This window comes from Trifolium pratense, linkage group LG2, assembly GCF_020283565.1.
Source record: "Trifolium pratense cultivar HEN17-A07 linkage group LG2, ARS_RC_1.1, whole genome shotgun sequence".
NCBI classification, from domain to species: Eukaryota; Viridiplantae; Streptophyta; class Magnoliopsida; order Fabales; family Fabaceae; genus Trifolium; species Trifolium pratense.
Genome location: NC_060060.1, coordinates 21754599 through 21777142, shown reverse-complemented (window position 1 = coordinate 21777142; position 22544 = coordinate 21754599). Strand labels below are relative to the sequence as shown.

At 32.5% G+C, this 22544-nt stretch overlaps 2 protein-coding genes and 2 long non-coding RNA genes across 5 annotated transcripts; 2 read left to right on the top strand and 2 right to left on the bottom strand.

Moving 5' to 3' along the window:
* The first annotated feature begins 288 nt into the window (after positions 1–288).
* On the top strand, positions 289–2046 carry LOC123906827 (metalloendoproteinase 2-MMP). Its single transcript, XM_045956837.1, has one exon. The coding sequence runs from the start codon at positions 793–795 to the stop codon at positions 1894–1896; it is 1104 nt and encodes a 367-aa protein (XP_045812793.1). The 5' UTR covers positions 289–792; the 3' UTR covers positions 1897–2046.
* A 4412-nt stretch (positions 2047–6458) lies between these two features.
* Positions 6459–8643, bottom strand: LOC123906825. Of its 2 annotated transcripts, XR_006809036.1 has the most exons (4): positions 8399–8643; positions 7976–8167; positions 7502–7547; positions 6459–6797 (listed from the first exon to the last, which is right to left on the bottom strand). It is a non-coding gene; the product is annotated as an uncharacterized LOC123906825 (long non-coding RNA). The 2 variants fall into 2 exon arrangements; XR_006809037.1 differs by lacking the exon at positions 7502–7547.
* Positions 8644–11565: 2922 nt separating this feature from the next.
* LOC123904380 lies at positions 11566–17227 on the top strand. Its single transcript, XM_045954054.1, has 6 exons — positions 11566–13886; positions 13967–14703; positions 15017–15323; positions 15414–15546; positions 15643–16047; positions 16171–17227. The coding sequence occupies exons 1-6, from the start codon at positions 11566–11568 to the stop codon at positions 17113–17115; spliced, it is 4848 nt and encodes a 1615-aa protein (XP_045810010.1). The 3' UTR covers positions 17116–17227.
* A 1290-nt stretch (positions 17228–18517) lies between these two features.
* Positions 18518–21256, bottom strand: LOC123906824. Its single transcript, XR_006809035.1, has 5 exons — positions 21073–21256; positions 20804–20864; positions 19477–19559; positions 19216–19380; positions 18518–18610 (listed from the first exon to the last, which is right to left on the bottom strand). It is a non-coding gene; the product is annotated as an uncharacterized LOC123906824 (long non-coding RNA).
* Positions 21257–22544: the final 1288 nt, after the last annotated feature.

The following is a 22544-nucleotide window of genomic DNA, read 5'->3' as shown; positions in this document are numbered from 1 at the left end:
GACTAAGGTTGAAAAACTTCTAAAACTTGCGCGTTTCAACATCCCATGCACATTTCAAAGTCTAAGCTAAAAGTCATTGAAAAACACGTAAAACAACTCCAAGATGATCGTGTGACATGACGTATACATCTATAAAATTCTCCTACTCCTCCTAACTTTCAATTTACATTATTATTATGTGTACTTTATTAATTCAATAGAGTGGTTGGACTTTGGAAATAGACTAATACTAATATTGCTTCAAAAATTGGGATCAAATCAAAGCATATAATATAGACACACAAGTTTGTTAAAAAAAAAAAAAAAGAAGAAAGAAGAAACAAAGAAACATACTCTTAACACATTGGATTTAAAGTTTCAAAGTCAAATAAACACTTCTAACTACTTTTCTTTGTTTTATTTCTATATGTTAATTAGTCCATATACATTAAACTATACATCATATTATATCTCTCACCATATGTCTTCAACAAACAATATCGAAGTTTCCAATGACAACGCTTCTTCCAGGTTACTTACATTTCCTCATATATGAATCATTCAAACGACAAAGAACTTGTCCACCCAATCACCATCATATTACATAGTTGACGAACACTTCAATGTTATATTCTCAATTTCACATCATATATTATCATATTCTTCAATTTCTAGATTCAAATATTTGTCCCTTATTACTTCATATATAAATCAAAATTACTTATAAACACCCTTCACAAATATAACATCCCATTCACAACCATCACATTCTAAAACTCATTATTACATTTTACTAATCTCTCTATAATAAACATGATTACCACCCAAAATCAAGGTTATTTTGCTTTAGCAATATTAACACTAATTACCATCAGATTAACTTCAGTTTCAGCTCGTTTCTTCCCTGATCCATCTTCAATCCCAACATGGATGTCAAACAACGCCCCACCAGGCGCGTGGGACGGATACCGCAACTTCACCGGTTGTAGTCCGGGCAAAACATATGACGGCCTCTCAAAACTCAAAAACTACTTCCAACATTTCGGTTACATCCCCAACTCTCCGTCGTCAAATTTCAACGACGACTTCGACGAAGCCTTAGAATCCGCCATTAAAACCTATCAAAAAAATTTCAACCTCAACATCACCGGCGAACTCGATAACACAACAATGAACTACATAATCAAACCCCGGTGTGGTGTCGCCGATATCATCAACGGAACAACGTCAATGAATTCCGGTAAATTCAATTCATCAAACGAAATTCACACCGTTCAACACTACACTTTCTTCCCCGGTCAGCCACGGTGGCCGGCGGGAACAGAAACCCTAACTTACGCTTTTGATCCGAACGAAAATCTCGATGATTCAACGAAACAAGTTTTCGCAAACGCGTTTAATCAATGGTCAAAAGTAACAACAATAACATTCAACGAAACGGCGTCGTATAATACCGCTGATATTAAAATCGGTTTCTACAGCGGCGATCACGGTGACGGAGAAGCATTTGACGGAGTTTTAGGGACGTTAGCACATGCGTTTTCACCAACTGACGGAAGGTTTCATTTAGATAAAGCTGAAGATTGGGTAGTTAACGGTGATGTAACGGAGTCATCTTTAAGTAACGCCGTTGATTTGGAATCTGTTGCTGTTCATGAAATAGGACATCTTTTAGGGTTAGGGCATTCATCTATTGAAGAGGCTATTATGTATCCTACAATAAGTTCTAGAACTAAGAAAGTTGAACTTGAAGAGGATGATATTGATGGGATTCAGAATCTTTATGGGTCTAATCCTAATTTTAATGGGACTACTGCTGCTACTTCAAGGGATAGAGATTCTAGTTTTGGTGTTCGACACGTGGCGTCGTTGTTTTCGACTATTTTGTTTGTTGGGTTTGGTTGTTTGGGTTTATAGACAAGAGTGTTGTTAGCGCTCCTATTTTTTTTTTTTTTTTACTATGATGATAGATAGAGTACATGATATGTATAGGGTGTCTATTTTGTACTATTCAAATTCTTCATTATTTTTGTGATAGATTTATTGGACTATTAACCATTTGGTATATATAGCATTTTTGTTTATTGGATTTTTATTATTGTTTTCTTTTTGATGAATTTTGTTTATTAAATTATTCTAAAGGTATTCAATACTTAATAATTTAAAATTTGGATCTTTTTCAGTGATAGAATGGTTCTGTGCAATATTTTTTTTAAAATAAAAAAACAGCAAAGCATGAGGCGTTTATTCTCAAAATTCCTTAAAAAAAAAAATGTGTGTAATTCTTATATGTATATAGATGGTGGACAAATGAAAACCCATGAGGCGTTTATTCGTGCATCGCAATGTTGTCTCTTTTTGAGAGTAGTCACATTTGGTTGTAAACTCCACCTACTAGAAATATAATATACTTTGTGACTTTGGTGGTAAACTCTAAGGTATCAAGAAACAAAACACATTTCATATATTAATTAATTTTATTTTTATAATTTTTAGTTTTTTTAATGTATATAGTAAATGTATTTGCAATAAAATTTCATATTTGAGATAAAATGTAATTTGTTAATTTTGCATTTGGAATGACATATCTATCACAAAAATGTATTTCCCTTCTACAATATCACTCATAAATTGGATAGGAAATCAAAATCCGTCACAAAATTGCAACAAAGTCAAAATTTGTCACAAATTGCGACGTCATAAAAATCTGTTAGATGTTTGCTACGAAAACAGAATCCGTCACTAATTAGTGGCGAAATTTTGAGATCAAATATTGTTTTTTTGGGACAAAATGTATTTGGTGGTGGATTTCAATTCATCATTGTTCGAACCCTACAACTCATAACATGGCTCTTAAGATGATAAAGTAGTAGGGGCAACGAGAAACAATGGAGGATATAAAAAAAACTTGTATTTATATGATTCCAAATTGTTAGAGTAATGTAGTTCTTTGCCTTTCACTATCTTTCACTATCTCTTGTATTTTGAATATTCTATCGTATTGTCGTCGTTTTTCATATAATATATAATATAATTTGCCATTAAAAGAAAAAGTTCTTTGCCTTTCACACGTGTTTGGAAATAGAATGATGTGCAATGTATAAGATATTTCTCTTTAATCAGCAACTTAAATATAGGCCTTATAAAAGTTTGCCAAAAAAATACCACTCCTTTATTATTGACATTAGGTTAGGTCATTGCACGTTATCAAGTTTTTTCTCTTATTTAAGGGATACGATTACAAAACCTTCATATCAAAATCTACAAAGAAATCATTCAATTGATTGAGACGAACAATCAAGTTCTTATATCCATACAATTTTGCATTTTTCTTCGCACAATTCTCACTATAATCTACAGACTATTTTCATTCTGTCAAATTTATTCAGTGATCCTCTCGATTCATCAATGGCTTCAAGGAGAACAACATTTGTCTCTACACCTAAGGTTTGTTTCCGATTCTTTCTCCTATTTTCTCTTGCTTCCTTTAACTCATTTTCTTTTACGTTTTTCATATCAATTTTTATCTATATTATTTCAATTTTCTAAAAATTCAACTAAGATGGTTGCACATTGATCGAGAAGTGATATTTCAAAATTATTCTTTCATCCAACTATTAGAGTAGATACATATATTTTATTTTGCTTTTGTTATACAACACTGCTACTTTATTCCGTGGATAGATACAACAAGGATAGACGGCAATTGATGAGCATAAACTCTTGATGAAAATAAAGATTGATCGATCCACTTGAATTTTCTCTTTTAATAGATTGATCTTTTTTCCATCAAGAGTTGATTCTGCCTCTCCTTGTTGTTTCTGTCCGTGGGATAAAATATCAATGATATATAACAAAAACAAAATAAAATACATGCATTTACACCAATAATAGAATTAAACAATAATTTTTATACAACAATGTGCAATCATATGAGTTGAATTAAAGAAAATTTTAATCATATAGATGAAAAATTTAAATGAAAAACTTAAAAGAAAAAGGAATTAAAGAAAGCAAGAGAAAATAGGACAATAGCTAGAATCGGAAACAAACCTTTGGTCTAGGAGGCAAATGATGTGCTCCTTGAAGCCATTGATGAATTGAGACGATCGCCAAATAAATTTGACAGAATGAAAAAGTCTGTAGATGATATTGAGAATTAAGTGAAGAAAGTGTAAACTCGTATGGAAACAATCTTGATTGTTCGTCTCAATCAATTGGATGATTTCTTTGTAAATTTCGATACGAAGGTTTTATAACTATGCCCTTTAAATAAGGGAAAAAACTTGATACCGCGCAATGACATAACCTAATGTCAATAAAATGAATTTTGAATTGATCAAGAATATATAGTTGATGTTAAAAATCCAGTTAGAATTATAATTAATTAATAAGGTTGATAAGTTTCATCCAAAAATAGAAATATTAGGTTACAAGTTTTGTTTGGTTAAATTACAAAATGAGTTGAGGGAATCTAATCTAAATTATGGTTAATAACGTGTATCACCAAATATTTCCATTTTATGATACATTAATTGTATGGTTTATCCAAAATGGTGTAATCTTGTTAAAGGTCTCTATGTGGGGTACAAATGTGTTGATGAGTACGTACGTATTTCCTTTTGGAAGTTTTATTTGTGCGTACGTACGTATTTAGGCGAAATCATAGAAGAAAAGGAAACTTTATAAATGATTGATAACAATCAATATTTATTTAATCTCTTAATGACAATATCTATGGAACTACTCCATCCGTCCCAAAATATAAGCAAAAATCGATCAATAAAAGTAGATATATTTGGTCCAAATCTTTAACCAAATACTTCAAGTTTTTTTGACTCACTTTTGCTTATATTTTGGGACGGAGGGAGTATATCATTAATGTTGATCACTTTTGTAATGTGCCAAGATTTATCAATCATTATTGTTCTCTGAATTTGTTTAGTCAAAATGTTCTACGTACATGACATCATGATGGTAGGATTCCACACATATCATGCTATTTGTGGCTAAGGACATTTCAAAAATGCATGAACTCACTTACAAAGTATCATTACAAGATAGATAAAGTGATTGATTCTAACGAAAATGTAAACAAGAATTTCTATTGTAGTGCTTCAGAATGTTGTGACAGGTAGGGGTGCTCACGGTTCGGTTTAGATCGGTTTTGAGGCAAAAACCCATCCGATCCAAGAATAAATTCATTTGCGGTTTGGTTCGGTTTTGGATGACGAATAAAAAAAATTCGATCCAATCCGATCCAATATTATGCGGTTTAATTTGGATCGGTTTTTGGATATCCAAATTATAAATTGTAATTTTTTAAATAAATATAAATATTATAAAAAACGTTACAAAATAATAGTTTGACATTTTTGATAAAATAAATTGAAAATTAATATTTTGGAATGACAATTACCAATTATATTCGAAACATATAAAAAGTAAAAAAAAATAGATTTAATTAAACTAACATATAGTATTAACAAAATTTAAAATGTAAAAAAAAGTTAATGCAATATATATATATATATATATATATATATATATCACTACAAGAAAACATAATATTACTGACCAAACTTATTGAGGGCTTTTAGCCCTCAGTAATGCATTTGTGGGTTATTGAAGGCTGGGAGCCGTCAGTAATGCGTCTTGGGGGAAAGAAAAATTTTAAAACGGTAACATTAAGCATTAGTGACGGTGTCAGGCCGTCAGTAATGCGTGGTCAATTAAGACGGTTCCAGGCCGTCAGGAAAGTTAAAGCAGATGAGCAATTATGACGGTCCTGGGCCGTCAGTAATGCGTGGTCAATTATGACGGTCCCAGGCCGTCAGTAATGAGAAAGACGTTATGCATTTACGACGGTGTCAGGCCGCCAGTAATGCATATTTCAAATTTAAATTCCAACGGTTCGCTTATTACTACTTTATATATTCTTCTTCAACAAATCTATTACACCTTCACTTCATTTTTACCTTTCATTCTCTCTCTAAATTTTCTCTAACTTCTCTCTTAAATTTCATACTTTCAACTTAATCTCACTACAACATTTTTGCTTTTTGGCAACATTCGAAAAATGTAGCCTAAACCGTCAAAACTGTAACCAAAAGGTATAGGGAACAGTTTTCACCCGTTTTATAAGCGAGCGTTACCTATTGTTTTAGGTTACAGTTTTCGCACTTTTTAGCCACACTTTCTAAAACTGTCGCCTAAGCTATTGAGAATAGGGAACAGTTTACCTGCAAACTTTAGGCGACAGTTTTTACGTGTTGCCAGTTTTATTTACAGTTCGTGACTGTTGCCAAAATAATAAGCAAAGGTAACAGTTTTCTAGTGTCCCCATTACGTATAGGCAACCTTTCTTAACCGTTGCCATAACTTAGAGACAACAGTTTAAACATTTATGTTTATAATAGGCAATAATTTTGATACGATTATAACCAAATTTAATATTCAATTTATATTTGGAATAAAAGTGAGGCAAATACATGAACTCCTTTATTCAAATGATTGCAGTTTTACATAAATGAATAGTGGAGTACATCCTTTCTATGGGTACTAAAAAGTAGCAACATGTACTACTACTATAAAAAACCTAAAGTCATGGTTACCGCTCCAATGACTTCTCAGATACAAGTTAAGACACTATTTACTCAACCATAAATACAACTAAAATTGGACAATCTTAGTGTAAAATAGTAAAAATTTCCATTCAATACCCCCACTATCTTGGCTGCATAATCATATGAAGAAGCACCTGTAACATGCCTTCTTTGATCGTAATCCCTTTTCACCGTATTGCTCCAATGTAAAACCTGCTACACAAACTTAATCAATAGTTGAACAAAAACATAATAAAGACCCAAAACTAAATCAATAAAAAATGGCATGCTACCACAAAACCAAATTATAGACTACTTTTCAGTTTTCAAACCCAATTGAAGTTCCCTAATAATTGATTTGCTCATGACTGTAATGTTCATTAGTTAAATCATATATCATATTTTAAGTAAGAACACCTACTACTAATTATACTACTAGTTATGCCTAACTCCATTCACAAGGTGTAACCAGAGGACTGCGAAATATTACATGAACATTGCACTAGCAGTAAGCCAACAAAACTACAAAAGAAAACCATAAGTCTTAAAAAACCAAAACGACTACTACTACCATAAACCAACAGCACCTGCTAGGATAAAAAACCTTACTGCTACGAGCCTCAAAACCAGCACCCGAACAGACAATAAACAGACAAAAGTCCCAGGTACAAATATCAGAAAACAATGAAAGGAAAAAAGGAAATAGCAGCGAAAACAGAGCCAACCAAAGGAAAAAACTAGAAAGAAAAAAACTGTGGCTGCAGCTGCAGAACCACCACAAACAATACCAAATCAAAACCACAAACATAGCAGGTTGAAAAAACCAGAAAAAATCAAAACACTAAGGAATATGCCTTGTATTAGAAATAATCATAGACGCAACATGAGCAAGAGATCAAAGATTAGTAAACACAAACCTTAACAAATCAATAGCTTCATTCAGATTGATATTTGAATAATAATCTACATATATAATTACCACAACTTCAGTACCTTCATATTAATAACCTATTAATTACTAGCAATGAAACCAAATCATTGTAAACTATTACACGAAGTTAGGAATATGCAGTTGTTTATATGCCAACTTAAAACTATAGTTACGTTGTTATAATTTTTGCAAAGCAAGGAGTGCTATTACTTTGCTTTGGCTAAAATAATTTCAAGCTAATTTCCAAATCTAACTACTTTAACCTTAGTAATTACTCTTTCAAGCTTCCGAAACATGTTTTAAAGATCATATGCTATGTCTACTGTAATAGGAGAGGACTAACACTTCCCCTTTAGTTCATTGACACCATTTGTGTCACAATGGATTCTTGAATTAAGTATTTTCGTTACCATAAAGATAAGCAAGACTTTGATTAGCCAATTATCAAATAAATAAATACCCTTATAGTCTTGGAAGAAGCTTTTAGCACCAAATCAACTAAACAATGGACTCCTTGACAGCAAACACAAAGCCTCTCTTGGTCTACATGATAAAAATCATAAAGCTCCAAAACATTTTGACCTCCTTGGCCAACATTAAAGAACATTGTTAGGATAATTCATGTTGTTCTTCAATGCATTCAGAGTATCACCTGTGCAAAAAGAGTTCATTAGTTGGCAAAAAACTTTCTTGTGTAAAGTAGAACTGTAGAAGATCAAGTAAGCAGGTGTTTCTTCACAACAACACACACAAATCCCTAAAGATCTGAGTGCTAAAAACGACAGTTCAAAACCCTAATTGAAAGAAAACTTGAACAACAACACCATCTAAAACACTAAATAAAAAAACGAAGAGACATTGAAATTATAGAGGAGACAATGACCTGAGATTTGTTCTTGGAACTATTGAATTTCTCAAGGTATTCGAAGAGCTTCTCGCGATGTAGTTAAGATTCATCTTCGGAACGACCGTCGCGGTGTGTTGCAGTGTTCGATTTGTTTGAAATAGAAGAAGCAGAGAGAGATAAGCAGTGATGGGAAGTAGATCAAAGGATATGGAGAAGGAAGGGGACACAAAAATGGAGGCGAGGTAGGGTTTTTTGGCTTTTTAACTTAGAGATTTGATTTGATTGCTTCACTAAAAAAAATAAGAAAGAAACTTTTTTTACGGAGAATAAAAAGAAAGTTAATTAGGGAATACTAACAAGACTGTTTTTTTTCTTACACAGGGAAGAGTGGAACTGAAAATCTGTTTTTTTTTAGGTAAATGCCACATATGTATATATATACATATATATTAATTAATAATAATAACAATAATAAATCACATAAAATTTTAATAATAATAATAATAATAACAACAAAAATCACAATACTACCCAAAAAAAATCACTAAAAAAAAATGATCATTGTTATTAGAGCCGTCAAAGGGCCGGCCCGGTCCGGCCTGAAAGGGCCTGATCAAATAAAGGGGCCCGACCCGTTAACTTCATGGCCCAGTCTGCTTAGCCCGAACCAATAAGCAAAAGCCTACATGGCCCGATGGGCCGGCCCATTAATTTTCATAGTATTTTTTTTAAAACAAAAAACATTCTACTAAATTTTCAAGAAGGTAATTCGTATCCCTATACTTTCTCACATAATCTCCCAAACAACAATATCTTCCTCTTTATCCTCATCAAATAAACAAACAAATCTCTAACTATCACATTCTAATCCAATAAGTTTTTTGTCATATTATTATTATTACTACAAAAAAAAATTCCAAGTTTTATATGTTTCATTCATCCATTGTAATGTAAGTAAAAAAAAAAAAAAAAAATAAATACAATAAAAAGATGATAGACTTAAAATAACCATATACCAAGTTTTATATCCTTCGTTATAATTTCACAAAAAAAAATTAAGAAAGAATATAAAAAGATGATACGCTTAAAAATAGGAATAAAACAGATTATAGATAGGAACAAAACACAAATAATAACAATAAAACAACAAAAATAATAAAAAAAATTATATTTGAATTTATGCATAAAAATAATACTAAAATATAACAATAAAAAGATTATAGCATTTTTTTTAATAATTTTTTTAATTCTTTAAGGGGCCAGCCCAAAAGCTTGTGTGCCGACCCATGACGGCCCATGAAAAAGTCTGACCCGATAAGGTCCGGCCCGATAAAGACTGGTCCCCTTTTTATGAAGTCCGACCCATGTAAAATGATAGATCTAATGGGCCGGCCCGATAGCCCGGTCTTTTTTGACAGCTCTAATTGTTATTAAATTATTTATTAATTATATATTTGAAGGGAAATCAAAATAAAAAAAATATATATCTTTTTTAACTGCGACAATCGTTAAACGTAGCCTTTTTGTTAATAATAACGCAACCCTTGAAAATTGTTCCCTAAGATGGTTAAGGCGACAGTTAACAAGTGTTGCCAAAAAAGTTCATTGGTCACGGTTGATAAATGTCCCCCATTATATTTTTGGGAACAGGTTTATAGTGTGGCAAAAATACACCCAGTAACATGCATAAATTGTTGCCTATAGTACTTTTAGGCTACAATTGTCAAGGGTTGCATAATAACATGTTGCCAGAGGCTACAAATGTTGTAGTGTCTCCATACAAAAAGTGGTAAGTGTTTGTGTTTTACTTTTACGAATTTAAAATTTTTGTTTTGTTATTTAAATGTATATGTTCTAATATTTGTGTTTTACCATTTTTAATAGCAAGTCTTATTCTCGTGAGGAGCGGAGTTCGTGGGCTAGGTGCGCGCCAAGTAAGAATCTACTCGGCACCCAAGTAAGTAACGTAATTTTAATTTATATAGTGATAGTTTTTTTTATCGTATACTTAGTAATAGTTATTAATTAATACTTTGTAATTTATTACTAATATTTTCTTATCACTATGTATAAAAGTTATTGTTTTTGTAAAAAAAATTAAAAAAATATATTTAATTTTGTTTATTTCGAAAACAGAATTATTTTTTTTAAATAAGTATTTTTTTTTTCAAAAAAACAGTATATTTATATTATTTTTTAAAAAAACGAAATTTTTTTAAAAAAAATTTATAAAAGAAATTTTTTAACAGTTTGTGTATTTTTAAAAAAGTGATGTAATTTTCATATCTCCATCTAAACAGTGGTAAGTGTTTGTGTTTTACTTTTAAAGTTAAAATTTTTACTTTGTTATTTAAATGTATATGTTCTAATAATTTGTTATTTACAATTTTTATTAGCAAATTCTCGTGGTCATCGGAGGTCGTGGGTTAGGAGCGGAGTTTGTGGTTAGGAGCGCGCACCAAGTAAGACTCTACCCGGCACCCAAGTAAGTAATATATGTAATTTTAATTTATAATATTTAGTGATAGTTTTATTTTTACCGTACACTTAGAAATAGTTACTAGCATTTTATTATTACTATGTATTTAAAAAAAGAAAAACAATTATATTTTAAAAAATTATAATATATATGTTAAAAAGTCGGTAGTTTTGTCAACTAAAAAACTTAGTATTTTTTAGATTTAATAAACCATAAACTTTAAAAATAAAATGTTAAAAGTTTATATGTTATTGTTGAGTAGACATATATATATGTCCAAAATACTTTTGAAAAATAAAGTAATAAATTTAATACATATATCGATCTAATTATATATTAATTAAACTACACAGATATGGATTTTAGCAATCGTAATTGGATGTACGATAGACATAATCCTGGAAAGAGGGGCCGGGTTAAAGAGGAATTTAAAATAGGGGTCGAAATGTTTATCAATACAGTAAAATATAATGACATTGTGATACGTGAAGGGGGAATTAGATGTCCGTGTGTACTTTGTCGATGTACAAGAATACAGAGCGAAGATGAAATTAGGTCTCATTTATATAAAAAGGGATTCCAACCTAATTATTGGGTTTGGTCAAGTCATGGCGAAGGATGTTCCACGACTGTTCCCGTGAATCAAAATCGTGCTTCAAGCAGTGTTTTTCAGCCCGTTGTTGTTCCCCAATATTATCATCAGCATTATGATCCGTTTAATGAGATGGACAATATGATAACTAATGCCCTTGGGTTTAATACGCCGATTTATGTGCCAAATGATGTCGACGACCCTGCTGATGATGAATATGACGCTGATGTTAACGTCGAGAGACCAAATGAGGAAGCCCAGCGATTTTTTGATCTTTTGAAAGAGACAAATACACCGTTGTGTGAAGGCTCTCGAGACTCAAAGTTAACGGTGTGTATTAGACTTTTGGGTATCAAGTCTGAATGTCTTGTTTCAGAATACACCATGGACTTGATAACAAAACTGATGTTGGATATAACAATAGACCGTCCTCTTGATTTGCCAAAAAATTATTACGAAGCAAGACAATTGGTTGCAAAGTTAGGACTCGGAGCGAAGAGAATTGACTGTTGTGTTAACGGGTGTATGTTGTACTATAGCAACGAATTTGGTGTAGATGACGGTGCATTACTTGAATGTAAATTTTGTCAAGAACCAAGATATCGTGTAACAAGAAATTCACGGTCAGTCAGAAGGAAGCCAATCCCAAGAAAGGCGATGTTCTATTTACCCATAATACCAAGGTTGCAAAGGTTGTATGCATCGATGCAAACAACCAGTAAAATGACATGGCATCGTGAAAACTATGAAAGTAGAAAAATGTCAGGTGAGTTGCGACATCCTTCTGATGGAATGGCTTGGAAGCATTTTGATCAAGTTTATCCTGAATTTGCTTCGGAGCCACGGAATGTCCGACTTGGGTTATGCTCAGATGGATTTACACCATATACTCAAGTATCAGCCACTCCATATTCATGTTGGCCTGTTCTGGTTACCCCGTACAATCTTCCTCCTGATATGTGCATGTCAAAACCTTACATGTTTTTAGCCGCTGTAATACCAGGCCCATCTAGTCCAACTGTTGGTATTGATATCTATTTACAACCTTTGATTGATGATTTGAAGAGATTGTGGAACGGTGTTGCGACGTATGATATCAACCAAAAACGAAATTTCAATATGAGAGGAGCTTTGATGTGGACCATTAATGATTTTCCTGCATATGGGATGTTGTCTGGATGGGGGACACATGGTAAACTAGGATGTCCTATTTGCATGATGGACACCAAAGCGTTTTGGTTAGAAAACGGTGGGAAGGCTACTTGGTTTGACTGTCATCGTCGGTTCTTGCCTACTGATCATCCGTTTAGAAGAAATAAAAATGCTTTTGTTCATGGTGACACCGAGACTCGTGATCCACCAGATTATTTGACATCCCGACAAGTCTGGAACAAAGTGAAAGATATTCCAAAGGTTGAGGTTGTAGGTGGTGTTGCATCTAAACCGCGTGGTTATGGACAAACACACAACTGGACAAAAAGAAGTATCTTTTGGGATCTGCCGTATTGGAAAGACAACCTTTTACGTCACAACCTTGATGTTATGCATATTGAGAAAAATGTGTTTGAAAATATTTTTAACACTGTCATGAATGTCAAAGGAAAAACGAAAGATAATGACAACGCGAGGAGAGACATAGGGTTGTATTGCAAACGTAACGAACTGTTGTTGGTGGAGACATCTAACGGCAAACTTCTTAAACCTCGTGCAAACTATACTTTATCTCCTGAAGAAGCAAAATCTGTTTGTCGATGGGTAAAAGAAGTGAAGATGCCGGACGGTTATTCGTCGAATTTGGCGAGATGCGCTGATGTTGACCATGGAAGGATGCGTGGGATGAAAAGTCATGATTGTCATGTTTTTTTCCAGACTTTACTTCCGATTGCATTTAGTTCTTTACCCCAACATGTATTGAATCCGCTTATTGAAATCAGTCAATTTTTCAAGAATTTGTGTTCGACAACGCTAAGAGAGGCTGATCTCATCAAGATGGAAAATGACATTCCACTGATCTTGTGTAAGTTGGAGAGAATATTTCCTCCTGCCTTGTTTGATTCTATGGAGCATGTTGTGGTGCATCTTGCATACGAGGCTAGGCTTGGTGGGCCGGTTCAATATAGATGGATGTACCCGTTCGAAAGGTTCATGGGTTATGCAAAACGTGCCGTGAAAAACAAAGCTAGGGTCGAAGGCTCAATTTGTGCAACATACTTACACCGCGAAACAATTTACTTTTGTTCGCATTACTTCAAAGACACGTTGTCATCAAGCCATATTCGCAATGAAACTGAAACATCTCGGCCTGTGAGAATTCACCCATTAAACATGTCAATATTCAGCTTGCCTGGTCGTAATGGTGGTGGTGAGAAAGTGTTGTATCCTGGTGACAAAGTTCTCTATTCGGCGCATGTTCACTTGCTGATTAATTGCAATGAAGTCGAGCCATATTTACAGTGAGTATTTTTAATTAGTTAATAAATAATTATTTATTCCAATTAAGTTCGCTTATAACTAACGATATTTAATAACTTAGGATGTTTTTAACACAACATACTTCTGCTCAAATCAATTCGCAATTTCCAGCATGGTTCAAAGAATACATGTACCAACAAACACCCGCAACTCGTGTCATACAACACTTGAGAAACTTATCTGATGGCCCAAAGTCAACCGTTAAACAATGGCACACCTACTTTGTCAATGGTTACAGATTTGAGACACACAGTTGGAGTGAAGGAAAAACAACAGTAAACAGTGGAGTGTGTATGAAAGGTGTGACTGAAAATGGTGAAGGAGATTTTTACGGTGTCATTGAGAACATATTTGAAATCGAATACAATTACCTTGATTACAAGAAAACAGTCGTGTTGTTTTACTGTAAATGGTTTGATCCTTCAAATAGAGGTACCAGATATGATTCAAAGACTAATACCGTGGACATAAAAATGAACAAACATTATCCATTGTATGATCCGTTTGCTATGGCTCATAACGTCAGACAAGTTCACTATGTCCCTTATCCATCGACTACAAGGGATAAGCGAGGTTGGTGTGCCGCAATAACATCAAAACCAAGGGGTCTGATTGAAAAAAATGAGATAGATGAACGTGAAGATGAACCATATCAGGAAGATGAGATGTCCAATGTTGATGATGTCATTGCAGTTGAAACTTTTAATCAACTTTGTGTACAAGAAGAAGCCGAAGAAGTACCTTCTGATGGTGATGTTGATGAAGAGGACGTCGAAGCTAATGGTGATAATGAAGGCAGTGATGATGAAGATGTATCAGATTGGGATGACAATTAATTTTATAATATAGTTATCCGCGTTGTAATAATATTAATCGTTGTACTTGAATATTTGTTTTTGGTTGCATTTGTTTATCGTTTAATGATGATGAATTATAAAACAATATATGTCATGTATTTCTTAATTAATTATATATATATTTGTCATGTATTTCTTAATTATATATATATTTGTCATGTATTTCTTAATTATATATATATTTGTCATGTATTTCTTAATTATATAAATATATTTATCATATATTTTTTTATTATAGATGAATCCAGATGAAGAAAATTTTGATGATGACAATGTCGATGATGACATTGATGATATTCCACCAGCACCGGGTGTCGGACGCGGACGCGGACGCGCTCCACGTAGACGTGCTTTACCCCGCCGCGTTGTTCGGAATCGATGGTTGGAGGGTATGCCCAAGTCTCGAACCGTAGACGGTGTGGAAGAGGAGTACGACTCCTACGACGACGATGATGACCACGAGGACGAGGAAATAGCCGATATTGCACTTTTAGCTCCTCAAAATGAATTGTTGATTGACCGGCATGGTAGACCCATCATCATGCCATATACCGCCACAAAGTAAGTTAATTATTATTAAGAATTTGTGTTTAATAAATTAATTGGATATATATGATAATTATTCTTAACTAATATATATATATTGTGCAGTTTGCAACCCCAAAATCCGGCGAATAAGGCAATCAATAATGCATTGAAATCCAAATTCCAGGCTCCATATCTCAACTGGACGGAGGTCAGGGCAGATGAGCGTGGATATCAACAATTTTGGAATGGCTTCAGGGTACGTTTTTATTTATAATTACTTTTTTATCCAATCAATTTTGTTACTAAACATATATTTACTAATTTATTAACAATTTTTCTTTATTTTTCGTAGTCGCAAGTAACTTGGCTGAATCACCACACAGCGGCTATTGAGCGTATATTCAACAAAAAAGCCACCAAGCGTCTGTCGACCTTACTTTTTGAAGCGCGGAAAAAGATTAAAAAGGATCCTTCAAAACCACCACTTTGGCTCGCTGGCAATTCATACCCTATGCTCTGCCGCAGATGGGAAGAGGAAGAGTATATTGCAAAGTGTATAAAGAACAAAGCCAACAGAAATACTGATGAAGCCAATCGTGCGTGCGTACACTCTGGAGGGTCTAAATCTGCCGGAACGCTTCGTCTTGAGTTCATCCAACAATTTGGTCGTCCACCCACCTTTATGGAGATGAATGACATGATGCACCGGTATGCAGATTCCGGTGAGTGGACGGGGGCAAGGGCGCAAGAAGTGTCGGTAAGTATTTAATTATATATATTATTTATTATTTATTTCGTATAACATTATTTTTTAAACATTATATAATTATATCTAAACATTATAATTAATTAATTATAATTTTTTTTTAATTTATTGTAGAGGTTGACGCAAATTTGGGTTGAAGAATATAATGCAAGCCAACTACGACTACCACCTCATAGGCGAGATAATGAGGATGTTCGTCGAAACAAGATGTCGTTGGCTTTTGTTAAGAATGCTGGTGGTGCGACTCGAGGTCGCAAATTCGCTGCTGGGTGTACATCTTCTCTATATGCAAGTGACCCAACTGGTTTGAGAGATGTCACTTACACATCTTCATCTTCATCGAGTACAGGACGCTCTCGTCCAACTCAAAGAGAGGAAACCGATGATGAGTATGAAGCGCGAATGAGGGCCACGTATAGAGAAGAATTCCGCGATGAGTTCGAAGCATCATTTGATGACCGGGTGGACGTACGGGTCCAACATATATTGCAGGAATTCTTTTCACAGCAGAGGGCGCCGGCGCCGGCGGGGGGAGGGGTTGGATCATCATCTCAGGCTTCGGCACGACAAAATCAAAATGCCGGTGAACAAGAATATCGACCGGATTTGAGTAGCATGGTTAATTTGAATCAGCTGCCGGAGTACCGAGAGGGTGATCCAGTACTGAGTATGAGCATAGAGGATATGAGTCAGATGCTTAATGAACCAGTTCATTTACAATTTTTTGATCCTACTGGGCAAACAAGTGGAAGCAGTAGTGACGGAAGCGGTAGAAATAATCAACAAACTGCTTTCACCGAATACCAGAGATCATTAAATCCACAACAAGACTTCATAATCCCACATCCAAATCAACCCCAAGGCAACTTCTTCCCAAATCAAGCCCCAATTAACTTCGTTCATAGGCCTGTGGCACGACCTCCTTTGCGAACGTCACTCCCCGGAGTCATAATACACGAGGAAGGTAGAGGCCGAGGCCGAGGCCGAGGAAGGTCGCGTCAGCCAACAGACACTGGCAAGGGGAAGCGACCACTATATCAGCCGCCTGACCAACGTTGATGTGTAATTTTAATAATCTGTTGTTGATTATTATTTGTTTAATTGTTTTCTTTTTGTAATGACAATATTATCATTATATTTAATTATGCTTATGTTAAGTATTTTTATTATGCTTTTTATTAAATTTTAATTATAATATTTTTTAATTATTTATTATGCAGTATATTTTTTGTTTTAAAAAATTAATATTAATTTTTTTTTAAAAAAATAATTAATAATTTAATTATTTAAAAATCAAATACTGATTTTTAAATAATTAAATTATTAATTTTTTTTTGAATCGATGTACATTACTGACGGCTCCAGGCCGTCACAATGTGTAAAAGACAATGTGATACTGACGGCTCCAGGCCGTCACAATTGCGTGTCCTTTTTATTTGACCGGTGTGTATTATTGACGGCTCCAGGCCGTCAGTAACGTTATTGACGGTCCTGGGCCGTCAGTAACCATTACTGGCGAGCTAATTACAGAGGGCCCAAGGCCGTCAGTAATGCATGCATTTTAGACGAAATTTGTGCATTACTGAGGGCCTTTGGCCCTCAGTAAATGCATGTTTTCTTGTAGTGTATATATATATTTATACGAATAAAAAGATAAATAAATATTAAAATATATGTATGCAGTTTGGTTCGGTTTGAATCGGTTTTAAGAAATCAATCCAAAATCCAATCCAATCCATCGGTTTTCACAAAAGAACATCCAAACACATCCAAAAAATTTCGGTTTTTTCCGATTTTTAGTTTTTTTGGATCGGTTTTCGATTTTTATTTGGATTGGTTTGGATTTGAGCACCCTTAGTGACAGGTTGTATTAATCACGGCTTCTAGTAAAAGGTGATTCATTTTTTATTTATTTAATTAGTTTGACTTTTTCATTCAATATTTGTCCTTAAATTGGTTTTCTTCTCTAATTTATCAAATGCTACGTTGTCATGAACAATGTTTTTATTGTTTCTTCAGGTCATCTTGAGTTGAACTACACATCCCTCCTACATGAATTGAGTTGCGTTGATCAGCAACAACTTTGAAGACATGGAAGAGCGATGACTTAGTTGGGCGATCAGTAGAGGCGGGGGCTTCATCCCATTGTTGTTTTTACTCGATCATCTTGAGTTAGAGTTCAAGAATAACGTCTTAGGGGTTGTTATTTCTGAATCTTAATTACTCGTTTTTACTTTTCTCCTTCGGGAAGCATATTATAGTAAATGATTATTATTTATCTGAAATAAAGGTACTCATGACTATGTTTTCGTAAACATGATGTTTAAGTTGTGTTCTTAAACTTTTATTTAAAAAAAGCTTATAAGAGAGGCATTGGATTCAAATTCTTAATCTTAGTTGTTATTGAGAACAAAAGAAGTCCCAATATTTTCAGGAATAAAAAAAAAGAAAATAAACACTTACATGGAAAGCAGTTGCATGAATCGTACAAAGAGGTTTTGAGCCCTTTTTTTGATTTTTTTTTGTTAGGCAATGGTACACCACCCAACCGTCACTATAAAAAAAATCATTGAAAGAAATATGTAAGTTTCTCTTACAAAACTAGCTAGATAAATTTATTAAACTTCTTCTTAATAGAGTATTATAAAATAAATTAATAGAGTATTATAAAGTAAATGGTTAATAAATTTATAATAGCTAATATATTATAATTTTGTTGGAGCTAAAATCAAAGTGATCCGATATCAATCTAAATATACACAATATATAATACTCCCTCCGATCTTATATATAAGAAGCACATTGAGAAAAACACATATATTAAGGAGACTTATTTTTTTAATTATTAATTATTAATTCTAAAATGTTATGTGTTATTCTAAAAGTAATCATGAGAATGTGTCTCTGTAATTAATGCATACCATTGGAATATGTTGCATTTTATACAATTTAATAAGGGTATACAAGAGATTATCTATTTAATAGAAAATAAATTTAAAGAGTATTTCTTATAAAAAAAATAATTTCTTTTTCCAAAAGTATTCCTTATATATAGGACCGAAGGGAGTATCGATGAGTACAACTAAATAAATTTCAAATAAAGGAATGTTTTTATTTTTTTATTTTTTATTTTGAAGGAAGGAATGTTTTTATTCTTACCTCTCTTCCATGTAACGCATTGATTGTGTGCTAACATTCATTTTCAATAGAATTTTCTAATTTATCATCTCTACTAAGTACACCATTATATTCTATTACCCCTGCACCTGATGGGATTAAGTTTGATGTTCTCACAGCCAAAAACCTCTTGGTTGTATGATAAACCTGTGCAAAAGAATGATATTTTAATTAATTTACATATTTATATAGAATAATGGTAAATAAGTGTAGAGGCATGCGTAAATTTCTATATTAAGATACCTTAACATGTATCCTATATGCACATGTTAACAACATCCTATTTCCATAATTAGGTCAGCATCCACGTTGTGGCCCACATCCGACTACAATTTTCGAGGCACAATCAATCTAAAAATTTAACTGCTTATAAAAAAAAACTAAAAATTTAACTTATTGATTAGGTGTTAGTTAAAATTAAATTTTAAGAAGATTGAGCATCAAACACACTTGTTTTTTTTTGACCGTATCAAACACACTTGTTATCATTTAATACACGTGAAATTTAAATTATTTATTCAATGTATGTTTAATCATCTGACAAGAAAGAACAACAAACATAAAGCTAAAATAATAAAAAAAAATATTACCTACAACTATTATCATATCACAACTCAGAGCCATTAAGATATTTAGCACAATAACATCAATTAATATTTCTGCAGCTTCGTTGGTAATACATGAAATTTTTACGTGTTTTGTAACTTGATTTTATATAATACATATAAAACCTAATTAAAATTTTAGAACAACATCAATGTCATATTTTAGTGAGAAATAAATAAAATAATGCCATATTTTTCATATGAAAGCGAGAGTGATTTAGCAATATACACACTTCACAAAATAAAAATGAGTTTAAATATATAGAAAAGAACAACATAAAATTGAGTATATTTCAAAGAATCATAATATTATTATTAAATACTTAAGTGAACTTACTGAAGGAGACTAAAATGAAACATCACTACTAGTATTCTCTAGGGTGGGTAAAAAAACCCAAAAACCAAACCGAACCGCCAAACTAAACCGAACTAAACCAAAAAAACTAAACCATAACTAACGATTTTAAAACTAAACTGAAACAGTTCGGTTCGTGGTTATCAGTTTGGTTCGATTTGGTTTAATGGTTCAGTTATTTTTACTGAAAAATTAGTTATGATCTGGTTCAAAACCATAAAACCGAACAACTATAACAGTTCGTTCAGTTCAGAGGACAGACAGTTCGATTCGGTTCAGTTACTATAATTTTTGAAAATAATTTGGTTCGGTTCGATTTTCTTCCAAAACCGAACCATGCCCACCCCTAGTATTCCCAAACAAACTAAGTATTTATAACATACTAGCTTAGGAAATTTCAAAATACGAAGATCAAACATTTCATATCTTGTGTTATATGTAAATATTTTGTACAAATATATAATGGATATTAATGTCATAAACTCATAACCACCATATATAATAGATTTCCACAACTGTTGTAATATTGATTTTTTTTTTTGAAACAATGTAATATTGCAATTTAAAATCATGAAATCAAGTTATATAACATGTGTAATTAAAGGCTCACCTTGCTAGCCCTAAAAAAGTATCAACATTCATTTTATTATTCTTGCTTCGATCTTCTCTTCCTGTTCAAAATGAAGTTGTTGCATTATTAGAATTAAAAACTAAAAAAAATATTAGTTACAAATTAATGTTTAAATTATCAACCTAGAAGAAGTTAATGATGTAACTATATTTCAAAATAAATATTGAAATTAATTCACAATCACAAAGAGAAAAATGAATACATTAAGTGATTTTCAAACATTAATAAGATGTAAAAACAATATATACCAAATCTTTGCTCCTATTCTTTCCCTTGGCTTTCTCTAATTCCAGCTTTTCTCTTCAATCTCTCTCAATATTCAAGAACCCTAGCTCCTCTTCATCTTAATTCATCAATTGTATGTAGGAATTATAAGATTTAGGGTTTGAATAATTATGGTTGATGGTGATGGTGAGGCCGTGAGAGAAGAATGTGATAGGAAGAGGAGGAATTAGGGTTTCACTCTTCTTCCAAGCCTATATATAAGTGAGGGATAATTTAATTTACGATTATGTCCTTATCAAACACCAAAAACCTTATCCTACCCTTTGCTTAATATTAACCCTAATTTAATTTATTTATAAATTACTGATACTCCTTAGTACATTTAGTGAGTCTCTCAATTGGACACTAATTGTTACACAAGGTTAACAATATTCAATAACGTACCAAATGATTTTAGATTTGAGAAATTTTTTACATGAATGATCTAAAAGATTTAAACTTCTAATCCAATGATAAATTTTATAAAATTCGTATTTATCAAAAGCGTTACTGAGCGGTTTTCCATTACCTAAATATTACACTATATACATGTAGATAATTTAGAATTGAAGAATAAAATGAAATTTGCTGAATATAGTATATTAATTAACTATTTAAAAATAGAGGTAAATAAAAATACCTAAAAAATTAATGAATTAAGTAATCTGCTAAAAAAATGTTTGTAAAAAAATAAAAAGTAATCTGCTAAAAAGGCATCCATAGAATTAAATTTAAATAGTTATTTTGAACAAAAAAGTAAAAGAAGATAAATAATTCAAAATAATTGCATTAATTTTATGGTTGACTGGTTAGACTAATTTGTAATAAAATATATTTAATAATAGAATAAAAGAAGAATTTCAATTAGGATTAAATAAGTTTTTGGTCCTTATAACGATTTACCACCCGCCTTATTATCTAGATCTCATGCCTGAAAAAGATCAATAACACACCAAATAAAATATCTAAAATGTTCACTACGTACCAAAAACAAAAAAAAATCTAAAATGTTGTATGAGACATTAATACTTTGTATTGGATACATTAAAATAACATGAACATCTTTATAAAATACTATAGTCAAAATTACACAATAAGTCATTTATCTTATTTATTTGTAATATTGTTGGATATAAATTTGGTATTTATCAATTAAATATAATTGGTGGGTCCAATATTTACTTGGAGGTTATATTGTCAAGATAAAACTTTCAAAGTTGGTGTCGAGAGCTAACTATGTCGAAGCCAAGGAGCGTTTCGAGAGTTATGGAAGACGCGTCCAGTTTTGGTTTTACCAGGAGGCTATCGAAAGCGCGAAATCGAATCGAGAGATAGTTGGGCCAAGCCCAAAAAAGAAACAACGAACGGTATCTGATTCCTTGTTAAAACGAACATTCAAACAGTTTTCTTAAAACGAATAAAACACAAAATTGTCCTGAGATTTACTAGTTGGTCT

What these genes read in the sequence shown, in the direction of transcription:
- LOC123906827 (XM_045956837.1), top strand. Translation starts at nt 793, where the DNA reads ATGATTACCACCCAAAATCAAGGTTATTTTGCTTTAGCAATATTAACA.
- LOC123904380 (XM_045954054.1), top strand. Translation starts at nt 11,566, where the DNA reads ATGGACAATATGATAACTAATGCCCTTGGGTTTAATACGCCGATTTAT. An exon ending in GAAGTCGAGCCATATTTACA is followed by an intron (nt 13,887 to 13,966) that starts GTGAGTATTTTT and finishes TTAATAACTTAG; the next exon opens with GATGTTTTTAACACAACATA. An exon ending in AATTTTGGAATGGCTTCAGG is followed by an intron (nt 15,547 to 15,642) that starts GTACGTTTTTAT and finishes TATTTTTCGTAG; the next exon opens with TCGCAAGTAACTTGGCTGAA.